Genomic DNA, 24,557 nt, shown 5'->3' on the forward strand with positions numbered 1-24,557 from the left:
AAAACTGAGACACCAGCTGTAATCCATGACAAATGCTACCTCAAAAATGGAGCAGAGAAATCTTTGTTCTACCCAGTTCAGCTACGCTATCAAATTCTCCCAAGGCTTTGATTTACAAACCAAGCTGCTCACAGCTCTGGGATTCAAATATTAGATCAACTGTAACTCAAACACAACAAGCAAGCTTTTTTTCTATTAAATATAAAAAGCTAGAGTGTATCTTTATTGCTGATAAACAGTAAAAATTAAACAAGAGGTGATCATATCATCAGAGAAACCAAACTCAGGTAATTACACTTAAATTCCACGAAGTTTTCTTCAGGGTACATACCTTCAAATGGCGTTCAAGAGTTGCAAGGAACTTAAAGTTATCTAGAGCTTCTGTATGATATTTTCTGAGGTCACTTAAGACTATCTGTAAATCTCCAATATGCTCAGACTCAGCTTCCTGTAACACTTGCAAGGCTTTTTGCATTTCTGGAAGCTTTGTCTGTTCACCAAGAGCTCTTAGAGTATCATTTCTTTCACGCCAGAAGTCAACTTCTGCAAGAGGACCATTGCCCTAAAAGTAATGTGAAATAAAATATAAATTCTAAATCACCATTACGTCAGAGTGAAATCCTCTAACCAGGACTTTTGTTCCTTCTTTTCAATATGCTGTATGATGAGAAAAAAACTGACATGATTCAACCATGCAAAAAACACAGACCAAAGATCCTTGAAATCAAGAGTCAGAAGGGAAATGCTCATGGGAGGTGTATCCGTGAGTTGGAGCTGGAGAGTCCATGCCTGCAAAAAGCTTATGCACAAGTAACTTTGTAGACATAAAATCCCTGAGTATTTGTAATGGCATTAGTCATAAGTGTTTGTAGAATCAGAACCTCACAACTGGAATTTTTTTTGAGGGATATGATTTTTTTCCAAGCAAAAATATAGTTGTCTATTTAAAAAACTAATAATCACTGCAGATCTTAATATTTCATGGCTCTTTAGAAGAGTGCAGATAGAAGTGCTTTTACCTACAGTTACCCTGTATGGGTAGGATCTGCCTTGAGTTACTTCATATTCTATTTATATTCTATTTCCCAGAGTCACACAGTTCCTCACTAGTTTTGTTCCACTTCACATCAATTAGAAAATGGCTTCCTAACAGACATAAAGATGGATAAGAAATAAGCACCAATCATTCAAAGAGATTATGATGGGGAAATGAAGTAATGACTCTGGGAATAAAGGAAGCTTGGTGTTATAGGCAATATTACAATGCTATAGGCAACATTACCTGCGGAACCTTTGCCAGCTGTTCCTCCAGAGCTGCAGATATTAATTTCTGCCAGGTCACTGCACAACTTTCTAGAGATCTAACAACTTCTGGAATTGTGGCAAGGACAGTCACTTCCCTAGTCAGATTTACAGTTGGCATCTCCAGTTTCATAGCTCCTACTGGAAGAAAAGGCACATAGATTTAACTGTCTTGTTCTGTCAGCATTGATAAAGTAACAGTACTGAAACCATTTATGCCTTCCATTTTGTTGGCTAATTGAGGATAGGTAACATACCTCCTGCTCTGCCTCCTTCAGAATATAGTAAAATACAGCCAATTGCTTGACAGTTAACACAGAGCAAGCTAAAATATATTTCTCAAAATACATGAAAAGCTCTCAGCTTTCAAACCTTAAGCCATTTTCTAACTCTTAAGAACCAAGATTAGCATTTTGCTGAAGATTATCAATCTGCCTATTGTTGGCCACTACTCTCCTTAATGGCATGACAGTAGCCCCTGTCAGAGAGGGGATGATAAACAACATGTGAAGGTCTCATTCTCTCCAACTTTTTGTACCCTGCTATGGCCTGAGTTCCTGCAACATTGGTAAGCAATGAGGCATATTTACCCTCTCTACTATTCTACTCCAGACTGTTTGGAAAATTATCACTGACTTCATCCACTTCTCCATACTGCATGCTATTCTTGAGGGCAGTAAAAATATTGCTGTTATCAGCAAAAAGAAACTTTAATCAGGTCTGGAGCTTCCCCAGAAACTGTAGGTATTTGTTATTCTCTGTAAAGCCATTCCTAAGTGAACCTCTTTCTACTGTCTTGTACTCTGAAGACCAGAGTGCTGGCACAGGCAGAACACTCACCTGCAATATGTTGTATAGTCTGCTGCTCATCCATTTGAATCTTGTTCCTCATCTGAGTTTTATAGTATTCCATAGCCTGCTCTTTCTTTTCTGCAAACTCAGTCTCATGTAAATGCCTTTTTTCAGAATCTGTGTTTTCACTATCTGGACGAAATGAAGTTTCCCCAGTCTGCTGCTGACCATAGGAGAGAGCTGCTGAAAACATCTATAATTCAAACAGGTAACACAGATTAGATGGTTCATATTAAAAAATACTCTTAAATGTTTCTCATATAGGACCAGGCAATGAAATAATGCCCATCTCCACATTTTTACAAAAATTTGGGAACAAAATATCAAACAAGGATTAACAAAAACTATCTGGCATATGAGAGTCACTCATTAAATGTTCGTATTTCTTATGCATAGTTCATCTGGTCTGCAGAATAATAAACAGGCAAATCACTCAGAAACACTCCATATATAAAAGCTGTAACACACTTACCTGTGGGACTACATTCTTTAGCATCAAAAGAGAATCACTGGTCAATACACCAAACTGTATCACTTCAGGGAGAACTTCATTAGCTTCAGACAGGTCACTAGGTTCAGTAACACTTTCTAAACAGTATACAAACAATTAGCATAAATCTGATTACTTGATACAGAAAGCATAATGTCCTTTCCATAGCCTCAAACCACTCATACTGCTGCTTGGTGAGCCCCCTTAAATGTTTATGCTGGAACCAGTCACCAGCACTACATTAAAGTTAACATACTGTTGAGAGTTCCCGGAGATAGGTGTGGAAATGCCTGTTTGCTTTAGCGTAGAAGCTGTTTCCTATGGGGCTGGAGCTAGATACTGAGGTCTGACTGAGACCAGAAACAGAGCTACTCCAGATGCTGGAATAACTATTGTCATTCAGTTTATGAACTACCAGAACAGAACACACTGCTGCTGTGTATCAGAATTTGAGTCAGGCACATACCATTTGTGTTCCTCAGAAAATACACACTAGAATCAGACACAAATTCTTCAGGAATTTCATCAAGAGCCACAAAAAAACGCACTTTGCCATCCTTTTTTAGCTGAAACAGAAAATAAAAAGGAATTCTGGCTATTCCTGTTCGCTGCCACATTTCTTAACAGTAAGAAGTTGTTTGCCTGCTGTAAGCCAAAGGACAGAATCATTAGTTTAAATCATCAGCTTTAGAAACAATGTTGACTTCCAAACCAAGAGAACTAAAAGCTTTAGTGCTTGAAACATAGGAAACCAAAAAGCACTTAAATGCTTGCCCCTCCATACCTTCCTGAGAATGTACAAGCACTTATTCCCCTTCCACCTGCATCTCAGTCATACACCAAACCTAGTTACAAACTCCATCCTGACCAGCTAATTGCATAAAAGAGGTAAAAAAGTTTCCATTCACAGTTCCTTACATGCTCCTCTCATGATGTCTTTATCTAGCAGTAATTTTAACTGAAACTTTTCTTTTACAAGCAGCTCTGGGAATAGCAAATGTGACACCTGAATAATTCACTGCTGCATTTTCTCACCAAAAGTCTGACTTTGGCTAAGTAAATTACCTTTGCAACACCTTGTCAGCCATGTCAGAGGTTACCTTACAGGGTATTGGTTTTGAATGGAAATTCCTGTTCTTTCAAAATGTTCTGTTCTGCACTGAGTTGCTCTGCACTGCACCTCCAGTACAACGTGCCCACCAGTTTCATTTGTGTCAGAAAGCCAGCATCTTACCCACAAAGGAACAGAGTGAAATGCAACACTTACTTGAGGTGCATGCTCCACACTGTCAGTTGTAGATCTTTGCTCCAGTTCAGACTCATTAGAGACAGCTGATCCACTTTCTTTGCCTGTAGATTGCAGAGATGCCTTGCCTTTCCGAGTCACCTCTAACAAAGAATAGCATGAGAGAATTGTTTAAGAACAGATATTCCACACATACAAGATGAATCCTTCCAATTTCCTTCTCAAACTGACAGCATTTTCTTCCATCTTCGGCATCAGCTTTCAACAACCAGCCATCCAAACTTGGTGTTAATTGTACATTTTACCACAGGACAGCACTTTTGCTGAAGAACTGAATCCAAATAAGCAAGTGACTCTACTGCATTCCACAGGTAATTGGTCTTTATTTAGAATATCCCTACCAGCATTTTCCAACACAAATTTGATCGTTTATGACCAAATAAGTAGATTAACACATTTCAAAACCACTTTGCAAAAGGAAATACAAATAATTATGGGGTTTGTCATGCCAGATCTATGATGTAGAAAACGCGTATAGTTAAGTCATGCCTAAGGAGTGACAGTGAAGACGCTGTAACACAGGAGCGCCAGCATGAATCCCAGAGCCAGTCAAGAATTTTGAACTTTATTTTATGCTCTTTCAGAAGATGCATCATGTCTTCCTCCCCTTTCAGCACAGGCTTCTGGATACTGAAGAGAAGTGGAAAAGGCATAACTGCATCCCCAACTGGATCCTTTGTGTGCTGATACCATTATCAAGCAATAAATAATTCTCCCTGTCTTACTGCTTTTGCGTGTTAAGCTGCAGCATTGCAGCTGCCTCCATTCAGAGGTGCAGAGGAGGAAGTTGAACTGTACCATTCTTTCAGTCTACTTACACCCACCCCAGGCTTCAGCAGCTCATTTCTGCAGTCCTACCCTTTCGGCACAGTACGAACAAAATGATTTTATGGCTGTAAAATACAAGGCCATGCCTCTTTGCTTCTGCAAGTACCAAGTTTCAGAAGCTTGCGGGAGTTACACCAGGTACAGCAGAACACTGAATCTCTCAGCCACAGAACATCTCCTGACACCCTTTCTACCCCTTTGCCTTTATTCTTTTCCAGTTTTTTGTGAGAGGCTTATCTGCAATACTGTGGTTACAGCACTGGACCAACCTTCATGCTTTACAGGATGACCACTTTCAACTGCATCAGAGGAAAGAAGAGCTTGCAGCTCTCAAGCAAGGGGGATTAATTCATTCCTACTAAAGGCAATGTATTCATTCTAGTTATTTAAATAAAACTAATCTCTAAAACTCTTGAAATTCTAAAGCCAGTAAAAGAGGTCACAGACAACGACTGGATGGGAGATGTGTCTTTGTGAGTTGACTTGGTTCTTCCCAACCAGCCTCTTTCTCCCCATCTGTTTGGAAAGAGCCAAACCAGGATAGCATTCTTTCAAAGGAGCATCCTGAGGCAGAAACCTTAGAAAACACAAAGTCAGATCTGCTGCCTAGCACAAGGAGCTGTTTACGTTACAGATACGGCCAGATCTGCCTTAGAGAGCCACATTAGCTACTCGCATTCAGCCCCTGTGGCAACATGGCCGCCAACAACTGCGCCCTGGCTGCTCAAAACACCCATTTCCTTCCAGCACCACTGAGGACGCCATTTCAGCGACCTGCTCAGGAACGAGGTGACCTGAGCCTTCCTCCTGCAAAGCGGTCTGTGTCCCCCGTACTGCGCGCACACAAAACGGGGGGAAGGCAGGATAAAACTGCTCTGCAGCGGGGATGGCGCAAATCCCACCAGGGCACAAACAGAAAGGTCTGGAAAAGGGTGGAATGCGAGATCGGGCCTGGACGCAGCCCAAGGGATGGAAAGCGGTGAGGACAAGGATAATGTCTCCATTATGTGCTGGGGGCTCAGCACACGGGACAAACAGGGGCCCAAGGGGGGCCATGGAGCTGGGCAGGGAAGGACAGGTACCTCACCCGCTCCCTCCTCACCGGCCCCGCCGCGCCGCTCGGCCCGCAGCAGCAGCAGCGCCGCGCCCGCCTCCCTCTCCTCGTCCCTGCGCTCGGGGGTGCCCCGGTCGAAAAACCGCAGCACCGTGCGCGCCTCCTCGCCACGGCCGCGGCTCAGCAGCTCCTCGAACGGCGCCGGATGGGTCAGCCCCAGGGCGGCGAGCGCTCGGTCCCGCACCCACTGCAGCCGCACATCGTCCGCGCTCATGGCGGCGACCCCCGGGGCCCTGCCGACGCCTCCCGGTAGCCACAGCAACAGGGCAGGGAGGAGCGATGGCAGCGCCCGCCCGCCCGCCCGCCTCAGGAGGCCGCCCCGCGAGGGCGCCCGTTTACCTCAGGCGTGGCGGCCGAGCGGGCGGCCCGGGACACGTTTGCTCATGGCAGCGCTGCCCGGCGCAGGGGACAGGCAAGGCGCAGAGAGCGCAGATGGGGTTTTATTCGGAATTCGTGTGGAGCAAACGGCTGTTGGTATGGCACAGGCACCGTGGAAACACCCCCACGCTCACAGTGGTACAAATACTACAGAATGAGTCCTTGCCACCTACTCGGTATAAACTTTGGTTCAACAGCACGAGGTAACGCTGAAAGTACGTCCTTACATGGGGGAGAGGCTCATCCTTCAGTCGGTGCACAAAAGTTAGTCCTAGGAGTAGGAATGCTGCATGGGACCCACTAAAGATACAACCTGGGATAAAAATTCCTAGTGGGCAGCGGGATTCTTTTATTCGGGCCCACAGCTGACAGTTTAAAAGCCTTGGTCCGTGCCTTTTAACCACCAAGGGCACTGCAAGTGATGCACTGCACACAACGGGCTTTGGGGAACAGCATGTAAGAGCTTCTCTACCCAGGGAAGTAAGGGTTTTGCTTCCAGCCTCCACTTCCAATCCTGCCTTCTTCCACAACACATTGCTGTGAGGTTATTAAAGTAAGAACTGGGCAGAACTCAGAACAAAAGTTAACATTTTCAGTGTAATTTTAAATAGGGGCAGAGGGCAGTGTGTGTATAAATTTGCGTTCCATAATCCTGATACTGAAAACACGGCGTTGTTCCTTAAGTATATGAGATGGCATCTTGCTTAAATAAGCGAGTAGCAACGAATGTTTAATGTGATGAAGAGTATGTCAGATAATGTAAAAGTAGCCATTTGAGAAAACAGCCTCAACAAAAAAAAAGACACATCCACACTGGGTTTAGGACAAGCAGTAACAACTTTTCTTTTTTTCCAAGAATAAAATTAATTTACAACATTAGTTTATCAAGAAAAATGTACATTTTATATCTATATACTTTACAAGATGCTCCAGCTCTGCTATGTATTCCTATGGGAGGTATGTATTACCGAAGTATTTGGCTGCATTATAAGGCAATCAGTGGAAAAACACTTTGTCCTACAAGAAACCATTCAGAGGTGAGATCCAATCACATGATTATTTGCAGACAATTCCAACCATTTCTGCTGACAGCAGCCAAACTATGCCGTATCATCTTTATTAAAATGTGAAGAAATGTGCTTGAAAGAGAAAGGCGTAAACTTGTATCCTCCACCAGAGTAGAATTTGTTCTGAAATTCCACCCTGAAACGAGAAAAAAAGCCTCTGATTAATCCAAAAAGACTGGTTGTCAAGGGACAGAACTGCAACGCAAGAAGCTGAACAAAACCAATCCTAATCCTGTCACTTACACTTTCTGTGCAGCTACTTAAGCTTCCTAGCACAGTCCCAGGCAAATTTCAGCTTGCTCAGAGACCCAAACACACCAACATTGTGCTGTAACAGTTTGTTTCTTATTTCTTACTAATTTGTATTCTAGTTAACTGCAGCTAAGTGCTTTACAAATACACAGTATCATTAGGACAATACTCAATAATGCATATAGCTCTGCTTTTTCCCATCCCGTAGATTTCATTAGGTTTCAAACTAAATATTCTCTGAATCCACTCGGATGTGCAGCTCATGAATTTAAGACCAAGAAAGGATTAAAACACTTAAGGATTGGCAGGCCCACTTTGGCAAAAGTCTTGCTGACTAATATATGTAAGTGTTCTGTTGAACCAAATGAAACGGACTGAAGCCATTCTGTGATATAAGCAAACTGAAATTAAAAATACCCACATTACTAATATTCTGTAGTGCAAAAAACTGCAATAGTATATATCAAATGCACTCACAGTTTGCACCAAAATGAACTCTAAATGTGGTTGGGGTTAATATGCATCATAAGCCAATATAATATTTGAATTTACTGAAAATATTCCAGAGGAACGATCATATTGAACTAACAAGCTGTTTATTTAATATAATTAAACAAACATATTACAATAGCATGAGGCTGTTCAAATTTATGTTTTTATTTTTAACAAGGCCCCTAATATTGACACAAAAATCCCTCCTAAACAAGCCAGTATATGCTAAAGTGGTATAAGCAGAAAATGAACTTACCAGTGAAGTCGTATAGCATGGAGAAAAGCAGAAAGCCCCTCCATGACCAGAAGAATAAAAACTGTTAGCACAGCAAAAAAGGCCAGAACAGGGACTAGCAGTAAGACACCATAGGTCGTATCCACACGGAGACCCACTCTCATCACCATCTGCCATAGAACTTCTGATAACTCTATAAAATAAAAGATTTCCTAGCTAGTGTTGATACTGGATACACACACACAGTGAGCTACTCTGACCTGCACTCTAGTTCAAACAGTACTACAGGATCTGTTGAACATGGAACTGCAAGCACGTCATCCCCTTTTCCCCACAGCCAAGTTAGTTGCCCCTCTCTTTCCCTCCCCTGAAATACTTAAAGGTACATCTCAGTTTCAAAATGAGATTCACTGCTGGCAACATTTTAAACCATGACACTAAGACACCATAAATACTTCCAAGCTAGTCAATCAGTGGAAAACAGGAAATCGTACTGTGACTACTGGTTCACCATTATGTGAGGAAACACTGTGCTCTGATAATGGGCCTCTTGACAACACAGAGCAATAAATGAAGAAAATCACTGCATTCCAAACAGTGTCACAAATATAGCTTGGGGGCTTTCCATAGATCATTATTAGTTTAAAGAGGGAATATTTATAAATTAAGAAAAAGATAATGTTATAGATAATTTCACTTGAACAGGCCAGCCTCCCTGCAACCAGCATTAAAAATCAAGACGTGAAAAAACCCCAACCAACTACCAAGCAACCAAAATAATAAAGCCCCCAACTTACGTGCATGAGCAAGACTTAATGCCCAGAGTCTCAGATATGAGGCTGTATTAGAAATACATCCTAGACAGTATTCAATGGTATGAATTGCTTGATTCATAAAAATATCTGCAAAATTAAACTAAAACATAAAAATACATTTATACCCATTTAAACAACATCGTACAACATGACAGAACAAAAACACTGATCTGCAAATCTTAATATACATGGAAGAAAATTTCCATTACGGGGTAATACACTGATTTCATATCAAGTAAAAAAAGATCAGCTATGTTTGAGATGCCAACTACCCAAGCAACATTAAAAAATTACATGCTATGGTTTTCCAGTTAGTTTCCCCAGTAACTTTATGAACAGACAAAATGAATGCAATTTATGTTTTTCACTAGGAATATGATCTAATACTTGAAAACTCTAAATAGTAAAACCAGCCATGGTTCTAATTCCCATTCTATTGAGATCGTAAGTTTACCATGTCAATTTTGGCATCTTTAAAACCAGGATTAATCATTAGCAGTGCTACTGACAGAAAAATAACTACAAATAGTACTGTAAACTCATACTTGTTCGAGTATGAACAAGTATATTCAATACTTGGTGCTAACAAAGAGTTCCAAGATTAATAATACTGCAAATTTCAATGCTTACTTTGTAGGGAACAATGACACGTTTTATTTAAGCAAACTGTTCTTGTATTTTCTATAATAAGAAGCACAAGCTTACTACCCCAGTGAAGCAAGTCCCATACATAGTCTGCATATTGGGAAACTGAAGCCATTTTTTGTCCTTCAGTTCACATGGACTCAGTGGAATCAGTTAAGACCTTTAAAACTTTGCTCAAACTAAACAACAGCAATAGCTGTGGAATGTCACCCATGTCTCCCAATCCCCTGGAGCAGTAATCCTCATCACAAGATGTTATTTGCAGACATAGAAAGACTTTTGTCTGGATGAAAAGCCAAGATTAATTAACAGGGAGCTGGGCAGCCGTCCTCTTGCCTTACTTTTAAGAACCCATAAAACCATACAAACCCCATGATTTTTACCCCACTCTTTAAGTTAAGAAAAGGGGCCTTAGATGCAAAGCCTACAGATACAAATAAACCACTCCTCTGTTCTCCACTTCAGACAGATTGTGGTTTACTGTAGCAATCTGAATATACCACGAAATAATGAGAAAACAGCACACACAAAACAAAATAAATTGCATTCAGGCATTAAGGTCTTTGTAAAAGCTCAGCTGATTTTCTTGAAAACTTCCAGGGACTCAGTATACAGGTTATCTTCTTGATTTCCCACTTCTAATTTGCTTTTAAGGACACACAAAATAGAGATTCAGTAAAAACATTACCTCCTCTCCTTCCACCTCTCTGTGCCCACTGTCTGAATGACTGCTTCCTTCTTCTACATCGTGACATCTCAACAGAGAAAGTTCTTCTTCGCTTTCTTTACGAACGAGCTTGTAGCCACTCTACAAAATGGAAACGTGTCATGTCTTCAAATGGACTGCCAGTGTTGTGTTTGAAATTTAAAGTAGTTATGGGCAAAGGCAAAAAGAGAGCTAAAGGACTAAAGTTGTATTATTTGTTACAGTCAAAAACTTTCCAAGTTGAGTAGAACTATATCTATTAAGGACATCCCATGCAATACAACACCAGCTGAATTCTTCTACACTGAAGAAACGCCAAGTGTCTCTCAATACTTACCCTGTACATTCTAATGCCTCGGCCTCCACTGTGCAACCAATATAAATAAAGTGGTTTGCCAAAAAGCATTACAGGAACAGAAAGAAAAGCAACAGTAAGTAAAAACCTCTGCAGAGCAACCTGTTGGAGGGGGGAAAGAAAAAATGAGATTAGATCACAGATTCAAAAGTTGGAAAAGCCTTCCCATTTTCCTTTAAAGGCCTGTTTGAACATAAGAAAATGCTACTGATTTCAGTGAGCATGTGCTCCAAACTGAACATGCATGTAAATGTTTTACTTAATCAGACTCTTTAATTAGGGTACTCTTCAGGACTGGGTTCTATATTAAGGCATTACTCATATTCAGTTTAGTAAGATTATTTACAGCAAATAGAAAAGCAACAGAATTACAAGTGTGAGACTCTGTTCTCTAACCTTAATTTTAACCTGGAAGATTTTGTTCTAGAAACAGATGTTTTCACAAATCACTATATAAAATTGTACAATCAGTTAAAGAGTATAAATATGTTGCTGAATCATAATGTGTATTCAATTTCCCCTTAGGCTGATAACACTCCCCTTCCCAGGAGACACTCAGCCTTTCATAACTGGCAAAGTGTTATCTGCACAGGGGACATGCAGTCTTCAGAAGCTTGTAATAACACTGCTAACCTGTCCAGTGTAGAAGGGCTCTGTTTCACCACCAGTAAACAGGAACATGTTAATAAATTGAATTAGAATACTAGGAGCAGATGTAGAGTTCTCTGCAGAGTATGCCAACCATTTGAAGAAGATCATAAACACAAGGTAGCCAAAGATGCACATCATGAATAAAAGTTCAGGAAGAAAAACCAAATAAATATTATACTTCTTCTCAAAATGCCTGCAATGATAAATGGGGATGGGGGGAATGAAAAATGAGTTTTACAAACATGATTTCAATAAAACAGAAGAGTACCCAGCACTTTTAAACAGCAGGACTGAAATTACAATCCAGAACTGATTTCTTCATATTCAGTGAAATTTTAATCAAGTATTTCAGTGGAAATCAAGACCACCAGAGGCATGGATCTCAATTTAGCAATAAGTGAAATAGAATCTTGTATTAGTTAATGTCTTCAGATTCTCTGGCATAACACTGACCCATCATCTTATTTATGTGAAGGACGACATCATAAATACTATTATGCCAGCTTTAAAGTTGTTTCAGTTTCTCTTACCAGATCAACTGTTATAATCCAAGACTTGACAAAAACTACAATGTTAATATCTTAACTTCGTGTACTTACAAGTGGTTAAATACCCCCAATACAACTCCAAACGTCATGTGAGTAACTCCAAAAATCACAGACATTTTCATCTTGAAAGAGTTTAAAAAACTGAGACGGTTGCTTGCCAAATTCCAGATCTGAGGAAGAGAAGACAAAACCAGCACTAAAGAACAGTGTAATAGGAGGAATAAAACTGTGTCCTTTCTCTATTGGACACCAGAATTCTACCTCAAATGGGGATCACAACTGAGATTTAAGTTTTGTGAAAGCAGTTACATCTTGGACTTGTGAAAGGAAAAGCTCTTTTGGACTGCAGAATGCAAGCAGAAATGTATGTTTTCCATAGTTTGATTTATCCTCCTCATACACATAACACAGCCTAATTTACAAATGGCTGATCACCACAGATGGATAATTTAAATAAACAGAACTAACCGGATCAATTCCAAAGGGATAAGCTCCATTGTATACACCAGAAACATTTGGATCCAGTGCCAAATAATGATTAGACTTCAGATCCTCAAGACTGCAGAGAAAGAAAAACACCATCAGACCTGACATGTTTCAACATAGTGACGACATGTACTTTCAGTCAGCACGACACTGCTCCTGCTTTCCTTGATATGACTTGCTCACCCACTGTAAGACTTTCAAGAGAATAAAAGGATTTCTAGGCACAGAGGGCCCAGCTAATAAAAACAATAGATTCTAGAAATCCTTAGAAACTCACAGTCTGGGCTTAATTCCCACTAACTGTCTTTGAAAGGGAAGTTTCTGGATTTTGTTCCTCATTCCCCTAGAATGGAAAGTTTCATTTAAAAAGCTCACAATTTAGTTTCATATAAAATTCACTAACACTCAAAAATAATTGGCATCTTCTTTCCCTTTCCATTTGGATGCGTTTCCACTCTAATAACAAAGCACTCACGACCTGTTCACATTTTAACCAAAGTTGGCGGTTTTGAACCACTTCCTGGTTTTGAGGCAAAATGAGATGCAAGCTGTGAACACTTAAATACCAAAGGGTCATGATACCTCACAACGCTGAGGTTATCCTACTTCATGAAAAAGGAGGTTTGAAAATTCACATAGCCTACTTTCTTCTTAACTATCAAGAAAAACTGCAGAGATTAATGATTGATGGGTAATTTCATTATGAATTGTTGATTTCTTTACAGTAAATGCTAAAGCTGTTCGGTTGCTTATTCAAGAAACACGACCTAGGATAAACTTCTCCAAAACTAGCCCTGTGTCTTCTATTCCTTTCACAGTCTGATACATACAAACCTCTCCTGGAAAATACAGGTTTTGTTTTGGAAACAGAACCATCAGCATAAAGACAAACCATAGGGCAGGAGGCAGTGCACTTTTTATGAATAAAAAGAATAACAAAACAAAGTCTTATTGCCTTCTGTTAGGATTTTTCAATACTACTGAAGTGTGCAGCCATTCATACGAACACCTTTGTGAGACCACAAAAAACAAGATGCAAAACACACCCAAGATGATTTAGAGACTAAAAAACCCACAAAATACCACTTCATAAAGTAAGCTGCAAGTTCTTACTACCCATTAAAAGATCCCGTCCCAGCTGCAGTTTTTAATCACTATATAGCTAGCATATAACATTATTTGTTCCAGAGAAGACTTATTGTCAGGTATACTAAATGATAATACCCTAGAAAATGTTCCAGGTGACATGTAAATGCAGTAAAGCAGCACTGATAAATACAAGACTGACCCAATACACTGACTGAATTAAATATTCAAATTCTAATACTGGTTTTTGCAAGAAATTGTGCTCTCTATGGACTGCCCAATTTAAAATAATGGGAAATTTGATTTTTTTTAAATGACTATTCCTGCCTTTTTTTATTCGAAGCTCAGATCTATCACTTGGCCCTTAATGCACAAAAACTCGCTACCTTACTACTCACAATATAAGGATGGTTAAAATGGTTGAGTCTAAGGATTAAACTGTTGCAGGAAGTACATTTTTGGTTTAATGGTACAGCACACAGAGGCTGCTACTCACCGCCAAACCCTCTGTTCAAACATCGCAGAAACATTCCATCCAGAACCAAATAGATTTACTGACTTTGAAAAACAGTCATTATAGATCAATCCAGTGTATACAGAAAACAGACCCATCAATAAAAGAACGTATCGGCCTTCAAATAACATTCTCATTATCTGTAAGTATTGGAAAGAAGATAAAAGGAGAGATCATCATCTGCCATGTGAACAACTGTTATCTGAACATTTCTAAAAGAAACACATTTTTGCCATAGAAAGACTTCTAAAAACTCTTGTGAACAGTCATTAAGGAATATGAAGAGGCCAACCAAAATGTAACACAGAATTCTGCTTTATGCACATGAATATGCAATTTACAATGTCAGCCACCAAATGAGCACACTTCAGCTCCCCACATTCACAGCTTTTTATGACAGTGATTTACACATAAAGGTTTACATGTGTTAGAAAACAGAACAAGCAGCAAGTATATTCTGAAAGACAATTGTGGTTAAATTGAATGCAGAGAACTGAAGTCCCCAGGCAAGCTCCCATGACAAACTGAGACTTTCCTCATTGGCACCATTACACTTTTTAATCCATGTTTCCTCCCTGGAAAGTGTTTTCGCTGGAAACTAGTTTTCAAGAAGTTAAGACATCTGCAGCCATTCTTAATTAAATATAATTCTAACGAGAGATGCAGGTGCTCCTCCATTCCAACCCCGTATGATTCAAAAATTACTTAAATATATTTCAAACTACAACAAAAAAATGAAATTTGAATAATTATTTTATCCTCAGGATTAGTCACTGTAATCACATGCTATAAAACACACACATCACTGAGCAGCCCTAACAGAAGGAAAGATAAGCCCAACAGTATCTACTAATCTTTGTCAGTCTTTCATTGCAACTTGATTATTACTGCCCTTTCAAAGAAAAGTGAATAGTTTGTTAAGGTATCACACTGATCTTGAGCAATCAAACACAGGAAATCCTGCAACAAAGGAAAAACCAGTCTAATACATGTGCTATAAACAGTATTTTTCAAAAACACAGTAACTATTCAGTTGAAGTTATCTTGCTGGATGGGAAGTAAATTATTTGTAATTCCTTTTACCTCATCTTGTGATCTTTGTAATCGAGGGTGGTTTTCATATAGTATTGTCAGGAGTGCAAATATGAACATTAGCAGGCCATGCCCAAAGTCTCCAAACATAACAGCAAACAGGAAGGGAAAAGTGATGATAGTGTAGAGAGCTGGAATGACAAAAGAACAGATTTCAGGTGTATAGCACAGCAGATGACATTGCTCTCTGAATTATGCCCAAGCAATTCAACTACTTCAACCTCACAAACACCTCTCAGCTTTAAGTTTGAAAGAGATTTCACCCTCTACTAATAGACCTTTTCTCACACTATAAATATAACTCGGTTTAAAGCTTACTTATTGTGTATCCCTTAGTAACAGGAACTCTGCAGTGGAGCATTAGCTGGCAATTCTGAGGACGGCAATATGAGCCCAGGAAATAAGCCCCAAACAAACAGCTCTGTATTATAATGTACATTCTTGTACAGTATGACAGAGTCAACATAGCTACAAAATTACATAAGGACATTAAACTAACTGGGCTGTATAAGTTGCATCTTTTCAAGCGATAAGCTCCATGCTTCAGTAAGATCAAAAGCCATTACCAACGCTTTTTTTCCTCCTAAGTAGCTTATCTCACCCCAAGTAAAATATATAAAGGAACACTATACAGCTATTACCAGTACCTTTAGTGCTAAAATAACTAATCAAAATAGAATCCTGTCTAACTTTTTAGAGGACCATTTGTACTTCTGATGAGCCACTTTCATTTTAAAACAGCTACTCATAAGTAGCATGGTGGTCACCATTTTGCCTTTACTAGTGTCTAACTCAGCAAGGTATTTAAACACTTAACAAGGGGAGCAGTTCCCATTTCAGAAGGACTAACCTGGATTAACTTCCCCATAGTTTCCAACTCCATAAGCATCAACAATGTTTTGGAACCCTGAGGTGAATTTATTGGTGCGTATCAAAGTTGGAGGAGGCTGTGTCGTTGGGATGGTATTCATGAATGAAGAAACTGTAGCTCCACTCTTCCTCTAGTTACAGACAGAAAGAAGATACTTATATAAAAGCTCAGTGGATGCTTAATCTAACCAAAATGAACACACTTCCTCTATCAGCAGTTGCACTGATCCTGTAACATCCTTAAATTAAGCCCCAAGTTTAACATTTATATCTTTGTGCCTAAAAACTTATCTTAATCTTTTCCTCTGATAACACTGTTTATGCAGTTCTAATCCTTACTTTATATGAAACATCAGATGGGACTCATCACTCAGTATTATAAAACAAAGATTTGTTACTAAAAATTCTCTCCTATAAAACAAGACAACAGAGGTTGCACTCAACACAAGGGAATTTGCACCTCTGACTTGACTCCAAATAGCACTGCAAGCCCAGTCACACTTGGTTCCAACACAGAAGTTATTCAAGGGAAAAAAATACTAAAACCACACGCCACTCCCAACCCCTATGACTTACTTTTAGCCCATTTTAAGTAACTCTACAGATAGGGAAAGAAAATAAATTCGTTCAAGCCAACAGTTTTAACACCAGCAAGCATTCAGCTGACTTACTGAGCCTTCCTCCAATGCATGTCGCAGACTTTGCAGATCAGCCACTGGACACCAAACCTCAGCAATTAAACATTTATTTGTGACATCAAAACTGCACAGGTTGAGTACATGATATATGGCTTTCATCTTCTTCACTTGGATAACCCATGTATAGACGGATTCAGATGCTTTACACAGGACTTGGCGTAAGTAATCCTCAGTTTTATGCAGCACCTTTGTCCAAGAAAAAAACAAAAGGATTTAACTGAAAATATAACAGTGGTTTTGTGAAAGGTGCACAGAAAGAGCACCTACTATTTGTCCAGTGACAGATTACGTTTGTAAAAGAACACACTAACCACTGCTTAAAACAGAAGGCAAGGTCAAGTACCCTGAACTTCAACAGATACATGCAACACCAGACCAGGGACATGACATAGAGTCATATGCAGACCCAAAGCCGATGTATTTTAGAACCATATTCATATATTTAATGAATATATTATTTTCTGTGTTGCAGTAAGTACAGCAAAAGGAACACTTATTTACTCACAATATGAAGATCCTGAATACGAACATTTAGTCCCTCAATAACTGCCCCGCGCTCCTCCATGCTGTTTGGGTAGGGGTACACATGACAGTGATAGCTACAGGAAAACAAGATTGTGTTAAATAACCAGACTAAACCAGAACAAATCACCCAGCCCCTTGCCCTAATCAAATCTACAACATGCCACTTAATAACCATGGAACAGATTCCACTGAGAGAGTCAGTATTTTGCCTGTGCTTAATAAGGACTGCAGCTAAAATGAGTCATGCATTTATTTCTACATTGCATAATGATAAAGCTAGATACAAGGAAAGGGGCAACGAATTTAACTTCAGAAAGTTTGCCTAAAAATCAACACTAAAAATCAAGGAAGGGGAGAAACTAAAAAGAAAGTAATTCAGGTATAAAGAAATTACACATATGAAGTTTCACTTCTTACCAGTCACAAATCTTCTTAACTTTCTGGCCAATCTGTTCACCCCAATAGGATACTAAAAAAACAAACCATTTTGTGGTTTCACCCTAAAAAAACCCAAAGAAGTTGTTTTGATGAGGTTTGTATTTAACCAACTCTAACGTCATACAGAGCAAAATAACCAATGTGAATAATTAGAAAAAGTTGTGTAAGTAGCATTAACTTTCCACCAAGTTACTGAAGATCAAGATAAAAAATTGGAAGTGTGCAAACATCTTGGGTTTTGCTATATCAAAGAAAAACAGAAACCGTTTTCAGGGAAAATAAGAGATTATATTTTATCATCTCAGAATTATTAGCAACAGAAAAGTCTTTAAAAGTTAAAATGTTACAAATTAGGCTTGAAGTGTTTAGAAGTGTCAGATTAGGCAGCCCTAACTGCTGCCTCACAGAAAGCAAATTCCTGAAGTTCAGAGAGGAAACTTCATAGAAGACCAAATCTACTCAACCTTTTTTCCTGAACTACTGAATGAACAAGTAAAATGACTATTAAAAGGTCTGTACAGACCTAGTTAATAAATATCCAAGCAGCCATTTTTGCCATGTATTTTGATCAAGGTAGCCAGCCATAAAGTCACTTCTATTCCACGGTAAAGTTCTGCACTCATCAAGCCGAACCTTGATAAATTTAATTGCCATTCCAATAGTTATGGTGGCATCAAGACCTCTAATTTTGAGGTCTGACAAGTTCTAATACTTCAAAATAGTTTTCCCTCCAAGGGCACTGGGAAATAATTCACATTCAGTACAGGCAAAGCTGAGCACAGCTCTCCCAAATCTTATGAAAAGCACAAACAAAATAATACTGGTAGTTGTAACATTTACTCACGGTATCTGGATCTTCCAGACACTCATCCAACTCTGCGTATGTAAGAATAGTGTAGCCTTTACAGACTCTCCACAGCATTTTTTCGAATGCTTCCACTTTTGCCATGTGAACTAAGCCAGATATGAACCTATGGAAAAAGAAAATTGGAAAATAACCTAAAACCCACAAGAAGAATAAAAAACCCAAGAGTATACGGTCACTCAGGATCATATAGTCACTAGTTTAACATCTGCCATCTCTAGGGAAGGAAGCATCACCTTAAACGGGAAGCAACTCGTATATAAAATAGACTCAATTTCTATTTGGAAACAGACTGTAAAACTGAGCACAGAACTAGAATCATATTTATTTCTTTCTGTGATAGTCAGGTTCTTAAATTTTTCTGGGTAAGATACTCTCTCAACAGTGCTGTAGACAGCAGTATCCATACATCATTTTAAAGGCAAGTAGGCAATACCATTAATCATGAAATCATAGAATAGTTAGGGTTGGAAAGGACCTTAAGAACATCCAGTTCCAACCCTCCTGCCATGGGCAGGGACACCTCACACTGCACTATGCCACCCAGGGCTCTGTCCAACCTGGTCTTGAACACTGCCAGGGATGGATAACATTACATTTACAGCTGCCACTGCAAAGTGATTAAAACACTGTTTTTTATAGAACAGAGTTTGAACAGCAGCAGAACTGACTTAGGTATTTTCCTTATCAAACATACTTGGTTTGATGGAAGTTTTGTGACAGTGTTTTTGGCGCTCTCCTATACTAATCTCTTCAAATAATCCAATTTTGTTACAGAAGTACATTTGGGTCAGATTTTTACCCTGTCTAAAATGGTCTGGCTCATGTGAAATCACAACACTCACACTACAGTCCATCTTTTAGAAAACAGCCCATTATTTCCAGCAGCGCATCAAGCAGGTTTGGAACAGCCCACACTGACAACCTGCTGTATGCAGCCTGGCCCGTACCTACCCCAGCTTTGCACCCAGTCTGTGCATGCAGTTGTAATCCACCAATGGCTCATTCTCCACAGAGGGAAATTCTTCATAATTGATATGTAACTGGGATTCATACTAGCAAAAGAAAGAAAGATCATTCATAGCTTTCAGAAAGAAAACAAGCAACAACTTCATTCATTTATTATTCCAAAGGAGAAAAGAAGTAAGTTATTTCAATTAAGAAAAAACATAAAACTCTTTCCTGTGTTCAGTTTAGACAACAGAGAGATTTTGGGATCTCAAGTGCACTGCTCTTAGCAATGATAGAGCTGCAGAAGTTACATGGTTAATTTCTTAGCACAGCTTATGCAGCAAAATAACACAAATACACTTTCATATGCAATTGGCATCAGCAGGAACATTCAGATGATTCATCAGAGAAATGACAAAGCCCCTCTGCTTCGCTATGTACATGAGCACATTGTAACCCAGGAGCTTGTCATCTCTAGGTACTGAGCACAAATAACAAATGAGGTAGACCATTGTAAAGCCCCACATCAAGCCACACAATTAGCTACTAACAGTAGGCAACAGAAATGCCACGACACACGATCCTTGCCAAACAGGAGCAGTACCTCAGATGTTCTCCTGACAAACCGCTGTGTGACCTCTAACATGCACATGTATTCTGTCAGTTCGAGCAGGTTTTTCCTCAACTTTTCTTTGTTTTTAGTCACTTCCCTCAATTCTGTCTCCAGTTTCTGCAACTGTTCCTAAGACATGGACAAAAAATGACACAGAATCAGTTCCACTGTTTTGGAAATTGGGGGAGAATTAATTTTAAGTACATGTTAATTTGTCTCAATGATGGGTGTTTAAGCTCCATAGGTTTTATTCCTCAATCTGCCAAAGACTGCTTCGTATTGAGTACAGTTAATCCTCCACTGGCATCTGTTAAGTCTTCTCTTCTGCCCCTAATTTGTGTCTACGCTCAGTAATTCAGACTTGGAGTTAGAACTTCAGATAGTACAGGGTGGAAGACACCTAACTATTATTTTAATGGAAATACAGCAAAAGAAGAATATCAGTTGAAATTATATCTGCTTTTTACAAGCTTCTACTTCTAACATAATACCAGAAAAAGCACTCAGAGAAAACAGCCCCAGGTTTTGCAATGCAGCAGAACATGCAGAGCCCTGGATACACAGACCTCCCACACACCCTGGAAATTCTGGATGCATGAAAAAAGTCTTAGGTAAGTCCCAGAGCAATAAATGAGGCGGAAGGACTGCATCTACAGACAGCAACAGTGTGATACACCAATCCATCAAAAAGAGACACAACTGCAAACCCCCCAAGTCAGCTTTGACCCTTTCACAGGAGCTTTGTGTCAGCATCAAACCCTCACTGGTAGTCTTTGCAGTAACACTGGCAGAAAGAAAGGAAATTGGACAAAGAGGAAAGCAAATGCTCCTGTACCCCCCCTTTAACTTAAGTTGTAAGATAGAAAGCAATTAAGTTTGAAATAAAGTTCCAAGATGCAGAGCTACACTTTTGGCATCTGTTGCGTGGAAAAGTTACCTGGATTTCTAGAATGTGCTTCAGCAAAGGGGCAGGAGGAGCAACATCTCCTTCAGGAAGTGGTATATCCGCTTTTTTAATTTCTTGTACTAAATAGCCTGGAGCAAGAAGAAAAACAGAATCAGAAAGGAAACTGTACTGCCCTGTGCTACCTAGAATGCTGCAGAGCTGACCTTCAGCTGTTCTCAATGGTGCTGATGGTACTGCAGCATCAGGAGCAAGCTATTTAATTCATTTATTTTAGCAACAACGCACACTGTGGTCTTCAAAAGAAAGGGGCCAAGAATAAAACACACAGCACATCTCTGTCTTGGAAGTCTGCAGAAGTAAGCAATCTTCAGAGTCTTCTGACTGAAGTTTTCCAACCACAAGTACTTTTTAAGAAGCTTTTACCATTTCAGTGTCTTTTTTGCTGCAAGATAGCACTTTCTGTTAACCACCTGCCAGAGACTGACATTTTGCTCATTGAACCATGTTTGGAATAAAAAGCGATCAAACAAGGCAGCTTAAGCAACCTTGACAACAAATGCAGCTCCCACTGGGCATGTAGCAACTAGCTACTGGGATGGTTTGGCGTGACCAGCACATGCCTCTGACGAGAGATTCCAACAAAAAGAATCCTTCAGTGGTAACTTTTCCTCAGGATATATTAAAGAAATCTGCATCTTGGCTGTAATGTTCCACATCCTCTTCTCTATTCATTAACTACCATGTGAATGCAATCATTAATAACTTTTGAGGGTGCTTGGAAGTTCAACAGTATTGTGTTACAGAACATGAAAACCAGACTTTATCTTATAGTCAAGGAAATATCCACAGTAAAGCTTCCCTTTTCCCAGTAGAGTTTTAAGCAGTCAATACTGAAATGGTCTCAATTATTTATTAGCAGCACTATTAGCACCTCTTCTTCACCTCTGAGCTTAAAAATCACCCCAGTCTGTATTCAGCACATGCATGCTGTGCTGTAAATCAGTTTTACAGCTCACAAACCCAAAAAACAGGGATCAGTGGGAAAACATTGGAACAGGCTGCCCAGAGCTGTGGGGTCTCCATGTTCAAAATCCCACCAGACATAGCCCTGAACAACCTGCTCCAGCTGGAGGTTCATGAAGTGATCCCAAGAGATCACTTCCAACCTAAACAACTCGAGATACACTCAAAACTGCTGCAGCAGATCAAGACAAGTTAAGGAATATATTGTCATGTTCTGATCCAATTCAGTATTACAGACAAGTCATCTCCAGCTCCAAAAAGCTACATAAAGGCTATATTTGAGCATAGTTTATGTATTTTTTCATACACATGAAAACTTGATCAGATTCTAGAGTATGCAGATCATGAATACTGGGAAGATTAAAAACCTGTAGCTGAAACCTTCACTGTAGTTCCACTCTAGTAACGTAAACTTTAATAATGCCAGAGATGAGAAAGGGCAGACATGGAAATCAAGCTCACCAAGTATTCTTTCCATTTCTTCACACTTCTTTACTTCATTCACAAATTTTCTCTGAAATACACTTACATTTGGATTAAGCTGAAGGAGAAGGAAAAAATGCTTATTAGGTATTAAAACCCCACAGCTATTTCTGTGGCTTTGTGGAGCCAATTCTGCAGGTATTCTATGTGCTCTGTGTCTACAGGGTGCTTTTCAGCTAAGAAGGTATGATAACCTAAAAAGATTAAGAAGCCTCCAAGTAGCCAGGTTGGTTTTATCAAAGCAGAATTATCAATGCCTTTGCTAGCTTTACTCAAATATGAGAGTAATGAGATCTACTGCAAACACCATTCCTAATCTTCTCCCTGCAGTTTTAAAATACCATTTGACAACTTCGAAGTAACAAAACACCTTTCTACAAGCAAATTTTACAACATATTTCCACAGAATCTATTTGAAATGTTAAGTTTTATAAGCCTCTTTCTATGCACATTCCCCATATCACAAGCATGGAATGTCCCCAACTACTTATTTAGCTTGTAAATCAGAACCACTAATAAATACATTATTTCTGGAATAAACGTTGTATCAGGTACCTGAAATAGCATCAAAATCTTACACGTAACCCCCACGTAACGAGTCTTACACATCCATCTCTTCCTACCTGCCATATTTACTAACTAGCTGGTTCTCCCTGCTTTCCCTACAATGATTTTGCAACCTATTCTGAAGATAACTTGTATGAAATTCCAAAGTCTCAGTCAGCAGGCAAAGATCATATAATTACGATGAGACAATGCAGTAACAATAACTACCCGACCCAATTTTATGTTAGTCAGGCACGTAGTTTCCTCCCAGGTGAATTGCTCCTCCGGGAACAGACATGGTTTACAAACCAGCAACCTGCGATGTTGAATTAAAACCTACAGAGAGCCAAGATACCTCTATCGAGCTGTCAGTGGGGTGGACGTATCTATTGGCTGTGCACACACACATGCAGCCTAAAGTCAGCTGTGGCTTCAAGTGGGTAATGGGGTCTCCCATGGGATCCTACTGCAAAAACCCACCCAAGTTTAAGCTACTTCTGGGAGAAAGGTGCGATCCAGCATGCCCAAACAACCCTGTCTACAGCCTCCGGGCGGCTGGGGCTCCACGTTGACTTTCCATCACCCGAATGCAGTACCAGGATTAGCCCCAACGCCTGCAAGTCAGACGGGAACGGAGCATCGGGCCACGGGAATGAGACCTTCACCGACCCAACCGCGCCTCTCCCGGCTCGGCTTCCCCCGCACCGCTGGGCCCTTCAGCGCCCTTTTACCCCCCTCATCCACCCAGAGAGCCCCGCCGGGCGCCCGGGCCGCGCCGCGCCGCCGGTACTCACGTCTCGGAACTCGGCCAGGCCACGCTCGCCCACCTCGCTGAGGCACTCGTAGGCCGAGCCGCTCTGCAGGAAGAGCTGCGCCAGGCACATCGGCTCCCCGCGGAACAGCGAGCCCATGGCGGGCTGCGGCGGGGGCCGGGGGCCCCGGGGCTCGGCTCGGCTCAGCGCGGCGGCGCGGAGCGGCGTGGGGCGGCAGCCCGCGGCCCGGCGGCCATGGCGGAGCGCAGCGGCCCTGCCCGCCGCCGGCAGCGCGGACAGCTGCTTCCGGGGGGCGGGGCCGCCGCGGCGGCCAACCGGCGGCGGGGCTGGGGCGGCCGGAGCCCGGCCTCCTGCCGTACAGGAGGAGGGAAGGTGGTGGGGTGAAAGCGGGCTTGGGGCAGGGGCTCCTCCCCGTGAGGGTGCTGGGGCGCTGGGACAGGGTGCCCAGAGCAGCTGTGGCTGCCCCATCCCTGGCAGTGCTCAAGGCCGGGCTGGACACAGGGGCTCCAGTGGAAGGGGTCCCTGCCCATGGAAAGGGAATGGAACTGGGTGAGCTTGGAGGTCCCCTCCGACCCAAACCTGTCTGTGATTCTGAGATGTTTTCTTACCCTGTATAGCCCAGATCACACAAGGATTGCCAATGCAAAGCAC

At 40.7% G+C, this 24,557-nt stretch overlaps 2 protein-coding genes across 2 annotated transcripts in view; both read right to left on the reverse strand.

The window, feature by feature from the left end:
* DNAH10 (dynein axonemal heavy chain 10) overlaps positions 1-6,106 on the reverse strand; it is a 54,739-nt gene extending 48,633 nt beyond the window's left edge. Inside the window, exons 1-7 of the mRNA XM_065692887.1 lie at positions 5,866-6,106; positions 3,912-4,033; positions 3,111-3,210; positions 2,627-2,742; positions 2,143-2,347; positions 1,283-1,443; positions 332-562 (exon numbers count right to left, since the gene is read on the reverse strand). Coding sequence (XP_065548959.1) covers positions 332-562; positions 1,283-1,443; positions 2,143-2,347; positions 2,627-2,742; positions 3,111-3,210; positions 3,912-4,033; positions 5,866-6,106 — 1,176 coding nt within the window. The remainder of the gene's footprint in view (positions 1-331; positions 563-1,282; positions 1,444-2,142; positions 2,348-2,626; positions 2,743-3,110; positions 3,211-3,911; positions 4,034-5,865) is intronic.
* Positions 6,107-7,088: 982 nt separating this feature from the next.
* Positions 7,089-24,145, reverse strand: ATP6V0A2 (ATPase H+ transporting V0 subunit a2). Its single transcript, XM_065692391.1, has 20 exons — positions 23,928-24,145; positions 22,567-22,645; positions 21,112-21,209; positions 20,166-20,303; positions 19,565-19,665; positions 18,590-18,716; positions 17,725-17,807; positions 17,288-17,381; positions 16,756-16,968; positions 16,065-16,215; positions 15,206-15,345; positions 14,105-14,262; positions 12,505-12,595; positions 12,088-12,206; positions 11,471-11,681; positions 10,820-10,939; positions 10,465-10,584; positions 9,114-9,231; positions 8,338-8,509; positions 7,089-7,473 (listed from the first exon to the last, which is right to left on the reverse strand). Exons 1-20 carry the CDS (start codon positions 24,042-24,044, stop codon positions 7,371-7,373), a joined length of 2,553 nt encoding a protein of 850 aa, XP_065548463.1. The 5' UTR covers positions 24,045-24,145; the 3' UTR covers positions 7,089-7,370.
* Positions 24,146-24,557: the final 412 nt, after the last annotated feature.

This window comes from Lathamus discolor, chromosome 12, assembly GCF_037157495.1.
Source record: "Lathamus discolor isolate bLatDis1 chromosome 12, bLatDis1.hap1, whole genome shotgun sequence".
Taxonomy (NCBI): Eukaryota; Metazoa; Chordata; class Aves; order Psittaciformes; family Psittacidae; genus Lathamus; species Lathamus discolor.